The sequence below is a fragment of the Syngnathus floridae genome, chromosome 8, assembly GCF_059516105.1.
Source record: "Syngnathus floridae isolate MCC-2025c chromosome 8, RoL_Sflo_1.0, whole genome shotgun sequence".
Lineage (NCBI taxonomy): Eukaryota > Metazoa > Chordata > Actinopteri > Syngnathiformes > Syngnathidae > Syngnathus > Syngnathus floridae.
In genome coordinates, this window is record NC_142420.1 from 16781112 (window position 1) to 16799990 (window position 18879).

The 18879-nt window shown below is 45.9% G+C and overlaps 1 protein-coding gene and 1 long non-coding RNA gene across 2 annotated transcripts; one reads left to right on the forward strand and one right to left on the reverse strand.

Moving 5' to 3' along the window:
* Positions 1-2744: 2744 nt before the first annotated feature.
* LOC148394724 (janus kinase and microtubule-interacting protein 3-like) lies at positions 2745-5550 on the reverse strand. Its single transcript, XM_088383527.1, has 2 exons — positions 5379-5550; positions 2745-3011 (listed from the first exon to the last, which is right to left on the reverse strand). Exons 1-2 carry the CDS (start codon positions 5502-5504, stop codon positions 2745-2747), a joined length of 393 nt encoding a protein of 130 aa, XP_088239653.1. The 5' UTR covers positions 5505-5550.
* Positions 5551-8586: 3036 nt separating this feature from the next.
* On the forward strand, positions 8587-17216 carry LOC148394725 (uncharacterized). The gene is made up of 7 exons (XR_015860100.1): positions 8587-8729; positions 8853-8930; positions 10495-10665; positions 10789-10866; positions 12697-12785; positions 16855-16884; positions 17075-17216. It is a non-coding gene; the product is annotated as an uncharacterized LOC148394725 (long non-coding RNA).
* Positions 17217-18879: the final 1663 nt, after the last annotated feature.

Here is an 18879-nt window from a genome sequence, read left to right on the forward strand (position 1 = left end):
CGGTGTGAAAAGACAAGGACGATCCGTCCGAGTCCACCAACACGTCTTCGTCGTAGCCGTAAAATGTTTCGATGACCTGCGGGCGCGGAAGCAAACATCTCTCTGAACAAACTGAAGCGACACCTCACGATGAATCGACGAGAGGAACGATAGCGAGAAAAAGGCCATTTCATCTTGCGCAACACCAAGCAGCCGCAAACAAACAGACTCACCTTGCAGGACCTCACGCTTTGTTCCTCCTCAGAGATTCTCGACGTCGGTATCGTAGCAGCAAATCTCTCTCCTGTCGACACAAATAATCCGCCTTTGAGATTCTTTGGATGCAAAGGGAACGAACGGCTCCGGCGCAGAAACAAACGCGACTCACAATGACATTTCTGACATGAGCTCCTGTCTCCAGAGCCTGAAAAACACGTCACCGGCGATGATTGGAGGGACGCTCGTCTTTTCCAAAAGTGACAACTACAGGGTGTGTCAGGGTTTTCCAGATTATCTTTATCGTATCATTGTGTTGCTTTGACTTTGACTGCGACCTGTAATAAATAATATTATTTATCCCTTATTTATCCCTATCGCTTATCCCTTCCTACACAAAGTCGTAAAACACCCCTTGCTATGTTTTGACTAGAGGTCAAGGGCTTCCTCTATTCAATCCACTCTTACACCCACCCTGTTTCTCTTAATTAAAATGCTCGTGCAGGAGCCGAGAGTCAGACTTCATTCGTACAACGGATGGACTCTCCACCTGCAGGTGTCCAAAAGAACTTACTTGTCTCCCGTGTGGTTCTTGCAAAATAAGTTGGAGCGAGCGCAACTCTAACAGGGTGCATTTTGCCACTAGCTGCCTACGGACAATGACGTCGCGCTCGCGGCTCATGGTTGACGGGCTGAGCAGCCGGGCAAGTCCGTCGTTTTCAGCGCACAGCGAGTGGCAAAGGCGCTGACAAAACGGGAGCTTTGAGCTGCTGAAAACGGCAAAACAAGTCTAAAGCGTGTTCAAACGCGTGCGCACAATGCTCCTGCTTGAAAGGTCGGAATTTAAGGGGCCAATTTTTTGGATGGCGGCCACCGGCCAAGCTTTGGACGGAAAAGGTTTCCTGGCGACAGCGAGCGAGCGCGGCGCTGCCGTACGTGCACCGAGTCGCCTGCCTGAAGACCTTGGACAAGTCGTCGATGATGTGCCGCTGCTCCACAACTTGAAGGAACTCCATTTCACCGTCCTGCTGGCCGCAACCGCGGTCCAGGTCATTGAGCGAACTAGGCCTTCTCTGTGGAACACAAATGCAGTGGACTCTGTTGGCACGCCGCCGTTGTCCGCGTCGACTTACCAAGCTTGCCATCTCCTCGTTCTCCTGGGTGACAAAGCGCACTTTGTTTTCAAGGCGACACAGCACCAGCGAGAGTTCTTCATTCTTCCTGCTCAGGCGTTTGTTTTTGTACAGGAGTGGCAGAAACTGGCTTTCTGTTTCTCTCAGTCGCTTTAGCTGCAAGCATGAAGTGCGGGATGTGAAAGACGCACAACACGCGGGCCAGAACGTATCCATTCCTTTTGCATCGGTTTGAACGGAATCGTGGCTTTGGCTCCCAATAAAAGACATCTACCAGGCAACCGACTCGCCGCGCCGCTCAACTAATAAGCAAGCGCAATGGGTGCCTCGCTGGATGGCGCGCATCAAACGTAGCGCAAACCTTCAAGCGTGCCGTCAATAAATTACCAGTTCATTGCGCTCTTCAGAAAGCAGGGCGTTTCGATCCTCCAGTTTCCTGATGACTGCGCTGAGCTCAGCGATTTTCAGATGAAACCGTCGCGTGTCCCGATCCTCCTGAGACTGAAAACGCCCCGCAACACACACACACAAGCACTCGTTCAAAGTTCAAAACTGTTTTTGTGCTACCTTCCTCCAGCAACGAACTAAGTCATGCGTACTGCAAGTGTGTGATGAGGTGGCTTACGCAATGAAGAGGATTGCTAGTAGCGGCGTTGACCCCACTTCCAGGGTAGTTTAGGCCCGCCCTTTGGGAATCCCTCAGGGCAGCGATCTGCTGCTCGGCAGCCTGAGTCTGCAGCTGAAGGCGGTGGACGTGGCCGGCCCCAGGGCTTCATCCAAAACACTAACCGCTCTGTCTTTCAGCTTGATCTCATCCGTCTGGATGTACAAACGGGGAGCGCTCAGGCAGGCGGGCAAACTCATTTGCCAGAATTGTGACAAAAACAAAGAGAGCAACCGGCCAATTTTTTTCTTGAATCGACTAGAACACCTTTGCTGTGACAAAAGCGAAGCGAGCAACCGGACATTTTCTTCTTGTGAAATAGAATAGAATAGAATGCCTTAGGTGTCATTGCACTGCAGGTGTACAACGAAATTGGGAACATAGCCACGCACCGCGCATCTGATCAGTCCTACCAGTCGGCGGATCTCCCTCTCGCAGTCTCTCTTGGTTCGGCTCAGCTCCTCCCGATGCTGGTGATGAGCCGATCGGAGCTCGGCCGCTCGGGACTGCCAGGCCTGCTGGGCCGCTGCCAGGGCTTCTTCCGCGCTCCTGGTGGAGGCGACACCGCTCGGTCTCCCGACACCGCCGCGTCTCCTCCACCTCCGCCAGCAAAGCGCCCCCCCTCCTCACCTGAGCAGACATTGCGCCACACCGGGCCGTTGAGACCGCAACGGAGCGCCGCGACGCTTACTGGGGACAAGCTACACAATACGGTAGCGGCCGCATCGAAGCCCGACGTGGCGTGCGGATAGTCAGACACGGATAGAGCGGATCACCTTGTCCATGGAGCCGTCCCTCAGGCTGAGGACCAAGGCATTCAGTCGCTGGATCTCTCCATCTTTGATTTTGATCACTCTCATCAGCTCCATTTCATGCTGCCGCAGTAATGTCTCCCTGGTAATGGCTAACTCTTTCTGCTTCTCCTCATGGAGTTTGCTTTTGAGTTCCGTCATGGCGGCGGTGGCACGGTGGTGCTGCGCCCGCAGGTCCTGACTTCTCTCTCTCTCCAGACAGCTGACCTGACATGACTTAGACTTAGACTTAGACAAACTTTATTGTCATCTTGTCTGCACATGGTGCATACAAAACGAAATTCCGTTGCATACGTCTTACAACAAAGTAGTGATATTGCAGTTGAATAGAAGTAACATACCCTATGAAAATATATATATATACATATATACTATATATATATATATATATATATATATATATATATATATATATATTAAAAATAAGTATAAAGTGCAGCAGTGATAATTATGCAATAGTGCAAGTAGGCAAAACAGTATTCAAGAGTGTGCAGAGGAATGCTAAACCATGTATTAAACTTCTATTTAAAGGGTTTATACAAGTTCAGTAAAGTTGGTAGTGCGAGATAGTGCAAGATAGAGGTCCGTAGTGTCATAAAGTACAGTTCTGTGAATGTGTGATGCAGAGTTCAGTTTAGAGCTCAACAGTTCTAGTGTTCAACAGTCTGATGACAGCAGGGAAAAAGCTGTTGCAGAACCTGGTGGACCTGCAGCGGATGCTGCAAACCTCTTCCCAGAGGGCAGCAGGGAGAACAGTCCATGGTGGGGGTGTGATGGGTCATTGATGATGTTACGGGCACGGGACATGCAGCGCTGAGATGAAATGTCCTGAATGGAGGGAAGAGGAGCCCCTATGATCCTCTCTGCTGTCCTCACCACTCTCCTCACGTTCTTCCAATCGGAGGCGGTGCAGCCTCCACACCACACAGAGAGACAGCTTGTCAGAATGCTCTCTATGGTGCTCCTGTAGAACGTCCTCATGATGGGTGGGGGCAGGTGGGCTCTCCTCATCCTCCGCAGGAAGTACAAGCGCTTCTGTGCCCTCTTGACCAGTGCCGTAGTGTTCATAGTCCAGGTGAGGTCTTCTGTGATGTGGACCCCCAGGAATTTGGTGGTGCTGACCACCTCCACAGCTGAGCTGTTGATGATCAGTGGAGCGTGGTGAGGCTGTTTTTTCCTGAAGTCGACGATGATCTCCTTCATCTTCTCCTCATTCAGGATCAGGCTGTTTTCTCTGCACCAGCCCACCAGCTGCTCCACCTCCTCTCTGTAGTCCAGGTCGTTGTTGTCTCTGATGAGCCCCACCACCGTTGTGTCGTCTGCTGACTTCACGATGTGATTGGTGGTGAACCTGAGGACGCAGTCGTGTGTCATCAGGGTGCACAGCAGGGGGCTCAGGACGCAGCCCTGAAGGGAGCCTGTGCTGAGGGTGATGACATCAGAGGTGTTCTGTCCGACCCGGACTGACTGAGGTCTGTTGGTGAGGAAGTCTAGCAGCCAGTTGCGAAGGGGGGTGTTGAAGCCCAGGTGTTCCAATTTTCCTACCAGATGCTGTGGGATGATGGTGTTAAACGCTGAGCTGAAGTCCAGGAACAGCCTCCGCACATGGGTGTTCTTCTCCTCCAGGTGAGCCAGGCTCAGGTGAAGAACGGAGGAGATGGCGTCCTGAGTGGAGCGGTTTTGCCGGTTGGCAAACTGGAACGGGTCAAATAATAGGGGGAGTCTGGAAACGATGTGACCTTTAAGCAGCCTTTCGAAGCACTTCATCATAACCGGAGTCAGTGCAACAGGCCGGTAATCATTAAATGAGGTGATTTGAGGTTTCTTCGGCACCGGAATGATGGAGGCAGTCTTAAAGCACGCCGGCACTGTGGCTTGGCCCAGCGAGGTGTTAAAAATGTCTGTGATGACCCCAGCCAGATGACTTGCACATTCCCTGAACACACGCCCAGGAATGTTGTCGGGGCCAGGGGCCTTACAGGGGTTGACTCTCCTCAGGGTCTTCAACACATCGGCGGAGTCAAGGCAGAGTACCTCCTCTTCCTGATGGGGGACAGTTTTAACTGCTGGAGTGCCGTTTAGTGCCTCGAACCTCCCAAAGAAGTTATTTAGACCATTTAGAAAGTCAGCATCAACTACACCCACCGGGGGGGGGGAGGGTGAGTTGTAGTCTGTAATCGCCCGTATGCCTTGCCACATACTCCTGATGTTTTTGACGTCGTGGAAACGATCCTGAAATTTTCGACTGCGGTCTCGCTTCGCTATCCTGATGGCACGGTTCAAGTTGGCTCTCGCTGTCCTCAGTGTCTCCTTGTCGCCAGACTTGAAGGCAGAGTTCCGCGCTCGTAGCGTTTGACGTACCTCCTCAGTCATCCAGGGTCGTTGGTTGCCCCGGGTGATGATATTCTTAGTGGTGCTGACGTCCTCGGTGCATTTGTTGATGTAGGCTGACACAGTCATGGCACACGCATGTCTAATCTACATCGGGAAAACTGGGAGGGAGGGAGGCAGGCAGGGAGGCAGGCAGGGAGGCAGGCAGGGAGGCAGGCAGTGTCTGTCTGTTGAGGTTTTCACCTTGTTCTTCTCCTGCTGAAGTTCTAACTGGACGTCCATCAGTTTGGTTCTCAGCTCGTCATTGGCGGCCTGAAGGGCGTCCGTTCGCTCCGCCTTGGCCCGCCCTGCCGGAGCTCGTTTGGACATCTCTTACTCGAGTCTCGCCCGGTCGTCAGTCAGAGATCACAACATTTGTACCTGGAGAGCACAAACGCAGCGCTGTTTTCCACTGGCTTCGAACTCAACTTCAATCGGTACCGTAACTTACAACATCATAAACATAGAACTAGCTTGACTTATTCATTGAATAAATGCATTTGGTTCTTCAAAACTGCATCACGCAACATAGCGTGACCGAGACGGCCGTTATCCACCTGCGTGAAGTTATTTGGTGAAATGAATGAGATGTTTAAGACACCATCGTTCTGTCTCTATGTAGATGAAGGTAAATAATCGATTGCTGAAGGTCCAAAGGTGTTGTGATAAACAAATAAACATATTAGTGATTAGTGACATATTTGTGATAAACATATTAGGCAGGATAATCACATATGTTAACGTGACTGCCCACACTGTATTTATTTATGGTTATTTGTTAAATCGAGTACTGTTAGACATAAAATAGGAAGTGTTTAACATAAATGGAAGACGAAAGGGGTACTCACCATTGTAGCTCCTGCTGGTCAATGATACGAGCCTCTTCTTGCAGTGGAAAACATACAGCCAACAAACACCGTGGAACCTAAAGGAATGAAATTAAACATTAACATTTAGCCTCAACCAACATTCACAGATACAACGCAACGCAAACTACACAAACGTAAATCTTTTTAAACACAATGAGTTGTACTTACCGTGTACGCTCTAGACGGTCCACTTGCAAGCGGAAAATAAAGATATTTCTGTTGATAATCGTCGTGTTTGTATCCGGTGTCTCGCTCAAGGCCATTGCGCCCACAGATTTGAATTTTGGCGAGAGTTCAGCCTATTGACGTCATTTCCGCGGTGTAATACCCGCATATCTGAAACGGCAAAGTTAAGAGTAGAGTTAAATAAAGTTTTTAGTCAACGCAATAATTTACAACCGTTGACCAGTCGAAATAATCGTCGAAATTTGGCGTCTGTGGCTGGAAGCAGACGCCGAGTTCGACATTCCTCCCAAACGCCACACTCCCTCGCTTTTCAGGGCTAAAAAAAAACAGTTGTAATTACCTTGTACGCTCTAGACGGTCAAGTTGCAAGCTGAAAACAAAAATATTTGCCTTGTTAGTCATCGTGTTACTAACCGCTGTGTCTTGTTTGCCAGAACTGCCGCTTTCCTACTTCCTGTTGCAAGCCACGCCCACGGATTATAATTTTGCCGTGAGTTCCGCCTAATGACGTCATGTCCGCGTCACATGACTGCGACGTAATATTATCTAAAACTGTTTGTGCGGTATTGTGTTGTTCTGTGCGGTATTGTGTTATTCTGTGCGGCGTCGTGTTGTTCTGTGCGGCGTCGTGTTGTTCAGTGCGATGTCGTGTTGTTCAGTGCGGCATGGTGTTGTTCAGTGCGGCATGGTGTTGTTCAGTGCGGCATGGTGTTGTTCAGTGCGGCATATTGTTGTTCAGTGCGGCATAATGTTGTTCAGTGCGGCATGGTGTTGTTCAGTGCGGCATGGTGTTGTTCAGTGCGGCATGGTGTTGTTCAGTGCGGCATAATGTTGTTCAGTGCGCCATAATGTTGTTCAGTGCGGCATGGTGTTGTTCAGTGCGGGATGGTGTTGTTCAGTGCAGGATGGTGTTGTTCAGTGCGGCATGGTGTTGTTCAATGCGGCATGGTGTTGTTCAGTGCGGGATGGTGTTGTTCAGTGCGGCATGGTGTTGTTCAGTGCGGCATAATGTTGTTCAGTGCGGCATGGTGTTGTTCAGTGCGGCATGGTGTTGTTCAGTGCGGCATGGTGTTGTTCAGTGCGTCATGGTGTTGTTCAGTGCGGAATGGTGTTGTTCAGTGCGGCATGGTGTTGTTCAGTCCGGGATGGTGTTGTTCAATGCGGGATCGTGTTGTTCAGTGCGGGGTGGTGTTGTTCAGTGCGGGATGGTGTTGTTCAGTGCGGCATGGTGTTGTTCAATGCGGCATGGTGTTGTTCAGTGCGGGATGGTGTTGTTCATTGCGGCATGGTGTTGTTCTTGTTTAAATTGGGCTCCATCATGTGGTGAAATTTGGAATTGCATCACATCCAATTTTGCCTGGGAACAAACAGATTAAATAAATCTTAGTTTTGAATAAGCCACTCCTTCTCAAACAAGTAAACTCTGCCCATTTCGCGCAGTAGATGTTCTGTTAATATCTAGTATTTATACAAAGTCATAATTTAAATTGCTTTCAACCTTCATTCATCGGTTCAACCAACATTACTCGCTCTTATTACCAACTTGTATTGATTTAACTAAGCGTTTAATACTTCCTATCAGGTCTCAAGGCAAGATTTGGCAAAATACAATTTCAGCAAATCCAATTTTGCCAGGGAACAAAAATAGATTAAATAAACTAAATAAGTCTTCTTCCCATTAAATAAATCAGAAAAGTCTGTCTTGTAACCAGTCCTCTTCAAACAAGTAAAGTCTGCCCATTTTGTGCCGTAGATTTTGTGTCTATGCCTAGTATTTAAACAAAATCATAATTTAAACGACTTCTTTCCTTCATTCACTTTGGAAATTTGGAATTGCAGCAAATCGAATTTTGGCAGGGAACAAAAATAGATCAATTAAACTAAATAAGTCTTCTTCCCATTAAATAAATTAAAAAAGTCTGTCTTGTAACCAGTCCTTTTCAAACAAGTAAAGTCTGCCCATTTTGTGCCGTCGATTTTGTGTTAATGCCTAGTATTTATACAAAATCATAATTTAAAGGACTTCATTCCTTCATTCACTTTGGAAATTTGGAATTGCAGCACATCAAATTTTGCCTGGGAAGAAAAGTAGATTAAATAAATTTAATGTCTTACTACTTCCCATTAAATAAATTAAATACGTCTTACTTGTTCCCACTCCTTTTCAAAACAGTAGTTTAAAACGAGGGCCCTTCACTCAATCTTTAACCTCAACCCCGCACGTTGTGTTGTATCTGTGAATGTTGGTTGTGGCCAAATGATAGTTTTCTTTCATTCGTTTAGGTTCCAAGAAAACTTGATGTAACTCTACTTTTAACTGCCGTTTCAGATAAGCGGGTATTACGTCGCAGTCAAATGCCGCGGATATGACGTAATTGCCCGAACCTCCGCCAAAATTCAAATCTGTTGGCGCGATGGCCGTGAGCCACTGAGCAGCGACGATTATCAACAGAAATATCTTTATTTTCTGCTTGCAACTGGACCGTCTAGAGCGTACACGGTAAGTAACACTCATTGTGTTTAAGGAGATTTACGTTTGTAATAGCAGAAGTGTAGCCGCGTTGCGTTGTACGTGTGAAAATTGGTCGAGGCGAAATGTTAATGTTTAATTTCATTCCTTTAGGTTCCACGGTGTTTGTTGGCTGCAAGTTTTCCACTGCAAGAAGAGGCTCGTATCATTGATCAGGAGCGAGCTACAATGGTGAGTAGCCATAACATTTATGTTAAACACTTCCTATTTCATGTCTAACAGTACTTGATTTAACAAATAACCATAAATAAATACAGTGTGGGCACTGAAGTTAACATATGTGATTATACTGCCTAATCTGTCACGGAGTAGATTGTTGCAAAGTAATATAAGATCCAAAGTTGTAATTCAGAATAGTTTTCAAAAGAAGGCCATTAGAATTATATACAAGTCTGATTACCCTGAACAAGCTATTAATTAAATCACAAATTCTTCAATTCAAAGATTTGGTAGATTATCAGACAAATAATGTCTAACAGTAATTGATTTAACACATCACGATAAGTAGATTGAGTGTGGGCACTCTCAAGTTAACATATGTGATTATACTGCCTAATCTGTTACAGAGTATGTTGTTGCCAAGTAATGTAGAATAGATCCAAAGTAGTAATCCAGAATAGTTTTGAAGAGGCCATTAGAATGATAAACAAATCTGATTACCTTGAACATAATAACAAGCTAAGTGTTTAATATGTCCTATGAAGTCAAAATTGGGCACCATCATGTGGTGAAATTTGGAATTGCATCACATCCAATTTTGCCTGGGAACAAACAGATTACATAAATCTTAGTTTTGAATAAGCCACTCCTTCTCAAGCAAGTAAACTCTGCCCATTTTGCGCAGTAGATGTTCTGTTAATATCTAGTATTTATACAAAGTCATAATTTAAATTGCTTTCAACCTTCATTCATCGGTTCAACCAACATTACTCGCTCTTATTACCAACTTGTATTGATTTAACTAAGCGTTTAATACTTCCTATCAGGTCTCAAATCGAGATTTGGCAAAATACAATTTCAGCAAATCCAATTTTGCCAGGGAACAAAAATAGATTAAATAAACTAAATAAGTCCTCTTCCCATTAAATAAATCAGAAAAGTCTGTCTTGTAACCAGTCCTCTTCAAACAAGTAAAGTCTGCCCATTTTGTGCCGTAGATTTTGTGTCTATGCCTAGTATTTAAACAAAATCATAATTTAAACGACTTCTTTCCTTCATTCACTTTGGAAATTTGGAATTGCAGCAAATCGAATTTTGGCAGGGAACAAAAATAGATCAATTAAACTAAATAAGTCTTCTTCCCATTAAATAAATTAAAAAAGTCTGTCTTGTAACCAGTCCTTTTCAAACAAGTAAAGTCTGCCCATTTTGTGCCGTCGATTTTGTGTTAATGCCTAGTATTTATACAAAATCATAATTTAAAGGACTTCATTCCTTCATTTACTTTGGAAATTTGGAATTGCAGCACATCAAATTTTGCCTGGGAAGAAAAGTAGATTAAATAAATTTAATAAGTCTTACTACTTCCCATTAAATAAATTAAATACGTCTTACTTGTTCCCACTCCTTTTCAAAACAGTAGTTTAAAACGAGGGCCCTTCACTCAATCTTTAACCCCAACCCCGCACGTTGTGTTGTATCTGTGAATGTTGGTTGTGGCCAAATGATAGTTTTCTTTCATTCGTTTAGGTTCCAAGAAAACTTGATGTAACTCTACTTTTAACTGCCGTTTCAGATAAGCGGGTATTACGTCGCAGTCATGTGCCGTGGATATGACGTAATTGCCCGAACCTCCGCCAAAATTCAAATCTGTTGGCGCGATGGCCGTGAGCCACTGAGCAGCGACGATTATCAACAGAAATATCTTTATTTTCTGCTTGCAACTGGACCGTCTAGAGCGTACACGGTAAGTAACACTCATTGTGTTTAAGGAGATTTACGTTTGTAATAGCAGAAGTGTAGCCGCGTTGCGTTGTACGTGTGAAAATTGGTCGAGGCGAAATGTTAATGTTTAATTTCATTCCTTTAGGTTCCACGGTGTTTGTTGGCTGCAAGTTTTCCACTGCAAGAAGAGGCTCGTATCATTGACCAGGAGCGAGCTACAATGGTGAGTAGCCATAACATTTATGTTAAACACTTCCTATTTCATGTCTAACAGTACTTGATTTAACAAATAACCATAAATAAATACAGTGTGGGCACTGAAGTTAACATATGTGATTATACTGCCTAATCTGTCACGGAGTAGATTGTTGCAAAGTAATATAAGATCCAAAGTTGTAATTCAGAATAGTTTTCAAAAGAAGGCCATTAGAATTATATACAAGTCTGATTACCCTTAACATAACAACAAGCTATTAATTAAATCACAAATTCTTCAATTCAAAGATTTGGTAGATTATCAGACAAATAATGTCTAACAGTAATTGATTTAACACATCACGATAAGTAGATTGAGTGTGGGCACTCTCAAGTTAACAGATATGATTATACTGCCTAATCTGTTACAGAGTATGTTGTTGCCAAGTAATGTAGAATAGATCCAAAGTAGTAATCCAGAATAGTTTTGAAGAGGCCATTAGAATAATAAACAAATCTGATTACCTTGAACATAATAACAAGCTAAGTGTTTAATATGTCCTATGAAGTCAAAATTGGGCACCATCATGTGGTGAAATTTGGAATTGCATCACATCCAATTTTGCCTGGGAACAAACAGATTAAATAAATCTTAGTTTTGAATAAGCCACTCCTTCTCAAACAAGTAAACTCTGCCCATTTCGCGCAGTAGATGTTCTGTTAATATCTAGTATTTATACAAAGTCATAATTTAAATTGCTTTCAACCTTCATTCATCGGTTCAACCAACATTACTCGCTCTTATTACCAACTTGTATTGATTTAACTAAGCGTTTAATACTTCCTATCAGGTCTCAAGGCAAGATTTGGCAAAATACAATTTCAGCAAATCCAATTTTGCCAGGGAACAAAAATAGATTAAATAAACTAAATAAGTCTTCTTCCCATTAAATAAATCAGAAAAGTCTGTCTTGTAACCAGTCCTCTTCAAACAAGTAAAGTCTGCCCATTTTGTGCCGTAGATTTTGTGTCTATGCCTAGTATTTAAACAAAATCATAATTTAAACGACTTCTTTCCTTCATTCACTTTGGAAATTTGGAATTGCAGCAAATCGAATTTTGGCAGGGAACAAAAATAGATCAATTAAACTAAATAAGTCTTCTTCCCATTAAATAAATTAAAAAAGTCTGTCTTGTAACCAGTCCTTTTCAAACAAGTAAAGTCTGCCCATTTTGTGCCGTCGATTTTGTGTTAATGCCTAGTATTTATACAAAATCATAATTTAAAGGACTTCATTCCTTCATTCACTTTGGAAATTTGGAATTGCAGCACATCAAATTTTGCCTGGGAAGAAAAGTAGATTAAATAAATTTAATAAGTCTTACTACTTCCCATTAAATAAATTAAATACGTCTTACTTGTTCCCACTCCTTTACAAAAAAGTAGTTTAAAACGAGGTCCCTTCACTCAACCTTTAACCCTATTTATTCACCTTCTAGGCTAAGTGTTAAAGGCTAAGTGTTAAAGGCTAAGTGTTAGAGGCTAAGTGCCAGAGGCTAGGCGCCAGAGGCGAGTTTTTGTGGGCTGAAGTTTTAGTGGGGTTAGTGTGAATACAATCCAAAAGAATACAACAGAATACAATACAATAGAATATAATACATAGATTAAATTCAATAGCTCTTACTACTTCCCATTAAATAAATTAAATACGTCTTACTTGTTCCCAATCCTTTTCAAAAAAGTAGTTTAAAACGAGGGCCCTTCACTCAACCTTTAACCTCAACCCCGCACGTCACATTGTGTTGTATCTGTGAATGTTGGTTGTGGCCAAATGATAGTTTTCTTTCATTCGTTTAGGTTCCACGGTGTTTGTTGGCTATGTTTTCCACTGTCAGAAGGATGAAAATACAAAGTACAACGCTTGGACGTGGGCGAAGACGTCACCGGTGAGTCCTTCCTTCCTATTTATTTACCTTCTAGATGCTAGAGGCTAAGTGTTAGAGGCTAAGTGTTAGAGGCTAAGTGTTAAACACAATACGAACAACACAACGATACTGCACTGAACAACACGATACCGCACTGAGAAACACGATACCGCACTGAACAACACGATACCGCACTGAACAACACCATGCCGCACTGAACACCATGCCACACTGAACAACACCATCCCGCACTGAACAACACCATGCCGCACTAAACAACACCATGCCGCACTGAACAACACCATGCCTCACTGAACGACACCATGCCGCACTGAAAGACACCATGCCGCACTGAACGACACCATGCCGCACTGAAAGACACCATCCCGCACTGAACACCATGCCGCACTGAACAACACCATCCTGCACTGAACAACACCATCCCGCACTGAACAACACCATGCCGCACTGAACAACATTATGCCGCACTGAACATTATGCCGCACTGAACAACACCATGCCGCACTGAACAACACCATGCCGCACTGAACAACATTATGCCGCACTGAACAACACCATGCCGCACTGAACAACACCATGCCGCACTGAACAACACCATGCCGCACTGAACAACATTATGCCGCACTGAACAACACCATGCCGCACTGAACAACACCATCCTGCACTGAACAACACCATTCCGCATTGAACACCATGCCGCGCTGAACAACACCATCCCGCACTGAACAACACCATCCCGCACTGAACAACACCATGCCGCACTGAACAACATTATGCCGCACTGAACAACATTATGCCGCACTGAACAACACCATGCCGCACTGAACAACACCATGCCGCACTGAACAACACCATGCCGCACTGAACAACATTATAACGCACTGAACAACACCATCCCGCACTGAACAACACCATGCCGCACTAAACAACATTATGCCGCACTGAACAACATTATGCCGAAATGAACAACACCATGCCGCACTGAACAACACCATGCCGCACTGAACAACACCATCCTGCACTGAACAACACCATCCCGCACTGAACAACACCATGCCGCACTGAACAACACCATGCCGCACTGAACAACACCATGCCGCAATGAACAACACCATCCCGCACTGAACAACATTATGCCGCACTGAACAACATTATGCCGCACTGAACAACATTATGCCGCACTGAACAACATTATGCCGCACTGAACAACACCATGCCGCACTGAACAACACCATCCTGCACTGAACAACACCATCCCGCACTGAACAACACCATGCCGCATTAAACAACACCATGCCGCACTGAACAACACCATCCTGCACTGAACAACACCATGCCGCACTGAACAACACCATGCCGCACTGAACAACACCATGCCGCACTGAACAACATTATGCCGCACTGAACAACATTATGCCGCACTAAACAAAATTATGTCGCACTGAACAACACCATGCCGCACTGAACAACACCATGCTGCACTGAACAACATTATGCCGCACTGAACAACACGATCCCGCATTGAACAACACCATCCCGCAGTGAACAACACCATGCCGCATTGAACAACACCATGCCACACTGAACAACACCATGCTGCACTGAACAACATTATGCTGCACTGAACAACACGATCCTGCATTGAACAACACCATGCCGCACTGAACAACACCATCCTGCACTGAACAACACCATGACGCACTGAACAACACCATGCCGCACTGAACAACATTATGCCGCACTGAAAAACACCATGCCGCACTGAACAACACCATCCCGCACTGAACAACACCATGCCGCATTGAACAACACCATGCCGCACTGAACAACACCATGCTGCACTGAACAACATTATGCTGCACTGAACAACACGAACCTGCATTGAACAACACCATGCCGCACTGAACAACACCATCCTGCACTGAACAACACCATCCTGCACTGAACAACACCACCCCGCACTGAACAACATGATCCCGCATTGAACAACACCATCCCGCACTGAACAACACCATGCCGCACTGAACAACACCATTCCGCACTGAACAACACCATGCCGCACTGAACAACACCATGCCGCACTGAACAACACCATGCCGCACTGAACAACACCATGCCGCACTGAACAACATTATGCCGCACTGAACAACACCATGCCGCACTGAACAACACCATCCCGCACTGAACAACACCATGCCGCATTGAACAACACCATGCCGCACTGAACAACACCATCCTGCACTGAACAACACCATCCCGCACTGAACAACACCATGCCGCACTGAACAACATTATGGCGCACTGGACAACATTATGCCGCACTGAACAACACCATGCCGCACTGAACAACACCATGCCGCACTGAACAACACCATGCCGCACTGAACAACACCATGCCGCACTGAACAACATTATGCCGCACTGAACAACACCATGCCGCACTGAACAACACCATGCCGCACTGAACAACACGATCCCGCATCGAACAACACCATCCTGCACTGAACAACACCATGCCGCACTGAACAACACCATGCCGCACTGAACAACACCATTCCGCACTGAACAACACCATGCCGCACTGAACAACACCATCCTGCACTGAACAACACCATCCCGCACTGAACAACACCATGCCGCATTGAACAACACCATGCCGCACTGAACAACACCATCCTGCACTGAACAACACCATGCCGCACTGAACAACACCATGCCGCACTGAACAACACCATGCCGCACTGAACAACATTATGCCGCACTGAACAACATTATGCCGCACTAAACAACATTATGTCGCACTGAACAACACCATGCCGCACTGAACAACACCATGCTGCACTGAACAACATTATGCCGCACTGAACAACACGATCCCGCATTGAACAACACCATCCCGCAGTGAACAACACCATGCCGCATTGAACAACACCATGCCGCACTGAACAACACCATGCTGCACTGAACAACATTATGCTGCACTGAACAACACGATCCTGCATTGAACAACACCATGCCGCACTGAACAACACCATCCTGCACTGAACAACACCTTTCCACACTGAACAACACCATGCCGCACTGAACAACATTATGCCGCACTGAACAACACCATGCCGCACTGAACAACACCATGCCGCACTGAACAACACCATGCCGCACTGAACAACACCATGCCGCAATGAACAACACCATCCCGCACTGAACAACACCATGCCGCATTGAACAACACCATGCCGCACTGAACAACACCATCCCGCACTGAACAACACCACCCCGCACTGAACAACACGATCCCGCATTGAACAACACCATCCCGGACTGAACAACACCATGCCGCACTGAACAACACCATTCCGCACTGAACAACACCATGCCGCACTGAACAACACCATGCCGCACTGAACAACACCATGCCGCACTGAACAACACCATGCCGCACTGAACAACATTATGCCGCACTGAACAACACCATGCCGCACTGAACAACACCATCCCGCACTGAACAGCACCATGCCGCATTGAACAACACCATGCCGCACTGAACAACACCATCCTGCACTGAACAACACCATCCCGCACTGAACAACACCATGCCGCACTGAACAACATTATGGCGCACTGAACAACATTATGCCGCACTGAACAACACCATGCCGCACTGAACAACACCATGCCGCACTGAACAACACCATGCCGCACTGAACAACATTATGCCGCACTGAACAACATTATGCCGCACTGAACAACACCATGCCGCACTGAACAACACCATGCCGCACTGAACAACACCATGCCGCACTGAACAACACGACGTCGCACTGAACAACACGACGCCGCACAGAACAACACGACGCCGCACAGAATAACACAATACCGCACAGAACAACACAATACCGCACAAACCGTTTTAGATAATATTACGTCGCAGTCATGTGACGCGGACATGACGTCAATAGGCGGAACTCACGGCAAAATTATAATCCGTGGGCGTGGCTTGCAGTTCTGGCAAACAAGACACAGCGGTTAGTAACACGATGACTAACAAGGCAAATATTTTTGTTTTCAGCTTGCAACTTGACCGTCTAGAGCGTACAAGGTAATTACAACTGTTTTTTTTTAGCCCTGAAAAGCGAGGGAGTGTGGCGTTTGGGAGGAATGTCGAACTCGGCGTCTGCTTCCAGCCACAGACGCCAAATTTCGACGATTATTTCGACTGGTCAACGGTTGTAAATTATTGCGTTGACTAAAAACTTTATTTAACTCTACTCTTAACTTTGCCGTTTCAGATATGCGGGTATTACACCGCGGAAATGACGTCAATAGGCTGAACTCTCACCAAAATTCAAATCTGTGGGCGCAATGGCCTTGAGCGAGACACCGGATACAAACACGACGATTATCAGCAGAAATATCTTTATTTTCTGCTTGCAAGTGGACCGTCTAGAGCGTACACGGTAAGTACAACTCATTGTGTTTAAAAAGATTTACGTTTGTGTAGTTTGCGTTGCGTTGTATCTGTGAATGTTGGTTGAGGCTAAATGTTAATGTTTAATTTCATTCCTTTAGGTTCCACGGTGTTTGTTGGCTGTATGTTTTCCACTGCAAGAAGAGGCTCGTATCATTGACCAGCAGGAGCTACAATGGTGAGTACCCCTTTCGTCTTCCATTTATGTTAAACACTTCCTATTTTATGTCTAACAGTACTCGATTTAACAAATAACCATAAATAAATACAGTGTGGGCAGTCACGTTAACATATGTGATTATCCTGCCTAATATGTTTATCACAAATATGTCACTAATCACTAATATGTTTATTTGTTTATCACAACACCTTTGGACCTTCAGCAATCGATTATTTACCTTCATCTACATAGAGACAGAACGATGGTGTCTTAAACATCTCATTCATTTCACCAAATAACTTCACGCAGGTGGATAACGGCCGTCTCGGTCACGCTATGTTGCGTGATGCAGTTTTGAAGAACCAAATGCATTTATTCAATGAATAAGTCAAGCTAGTTCTATGTTTATGATGTTGTAAGTTACGGTACCGATTGAAGTTGAGTTCGAAGCCAGTGGAAAACAGCGCTGCGTTTGTGCTCTCCAGGTACAAATGTTGTGATCTCTGACTGACGACCGGGCGAGACTCGAGTAAGAGATGTCCAAACGAGCTCCGGCAGGGCGGGCCAAGGCGGAGCGAACGGACGCCCTTCAGGCCGCCAATGACGAGCTGAGAACCAAACTGATGGACGTCCAGTTAGAACTTCAGCAGGAGAAGAACAAGGTGAAAACCTCAACAGACAGACACTGCCTGCCTCCCTGCCTGCCTCCCTGCCTGCCTCCCTGCCTGCCTCCCTCCCTCCCAGTTTTCCCGATGTAGATTAGACATGCGTGTGCCATGACTGTGTCAGCCTACATCAACAAATGCACCGAGGACGTCAGCACCACTAAGAATATCATCACCCGGGGCAACCAACGACCCTGGATGACTGAGGAGGTACGTCAAACGCTACGAGCGCGGAACTCTGCCTTCAAGTCTGGCGACAAGGAGACACTGAGGACAGCGAGAGCCAACTTGAACCGTGCCATCAGGGTAGCGAAGCGAGACCGCAGTCGAAAATTTCAGGATCGTTTCCACGACGTCAAAAACATCAGGAGTATGTGGCAAGGCATACGGGCGATTACAGACTACAACTCACCCTCCCCCCCCCCGGTGGGTGTAGTTGATGCTGACTTTCTAAATGGTCTAAATAACTTCTTTGGGAGGTTCGAGGCACTAAACGGCACTCCAGCAGTTAAAACTGTCCCCCATCAGGAAGAGGAGGTACTCTGCCTTGACTCCGCCGATGTGTTGAAGACCCTGAGGAGAGTCAACCCCTGTAAGGCCCCTGGCCCCGACAACATTCCTGGGCGTGTGTTCAGGGAATGTGCAAGTCATCTGGCTGGGGTCATCACAGACATTTTTAACACCTCGCTGGGCCAAGCCACAGTGCCGGCGTGCTTTAAGACTGCCTCCATCATTCCGGTGCCGAAGAAACCTCAAATCACCTCATTTAATGATTACCGGCCTGTTGCACTGACTCCGGTT

What these genes read in the sequence shown, in the direction of transcription:
- LOC148394724 (XM_088383527.1), bottom strand. Translation starts at nt 5,504, where the DNA reads ATGTCCAAACGAGCTCCGGCAGGGCGGGCCAAGGCGGAGCGAACGGAC. An exon ending in TTCAGCAGGAGAAGAACAAG is followed by an intron (nt 3,012 to 5,378) that starts GTGAAAACCTCA and finishes AAGTCATGTCAG; the next exon opens with GTCAGCTGTCTGGAGAGAGA.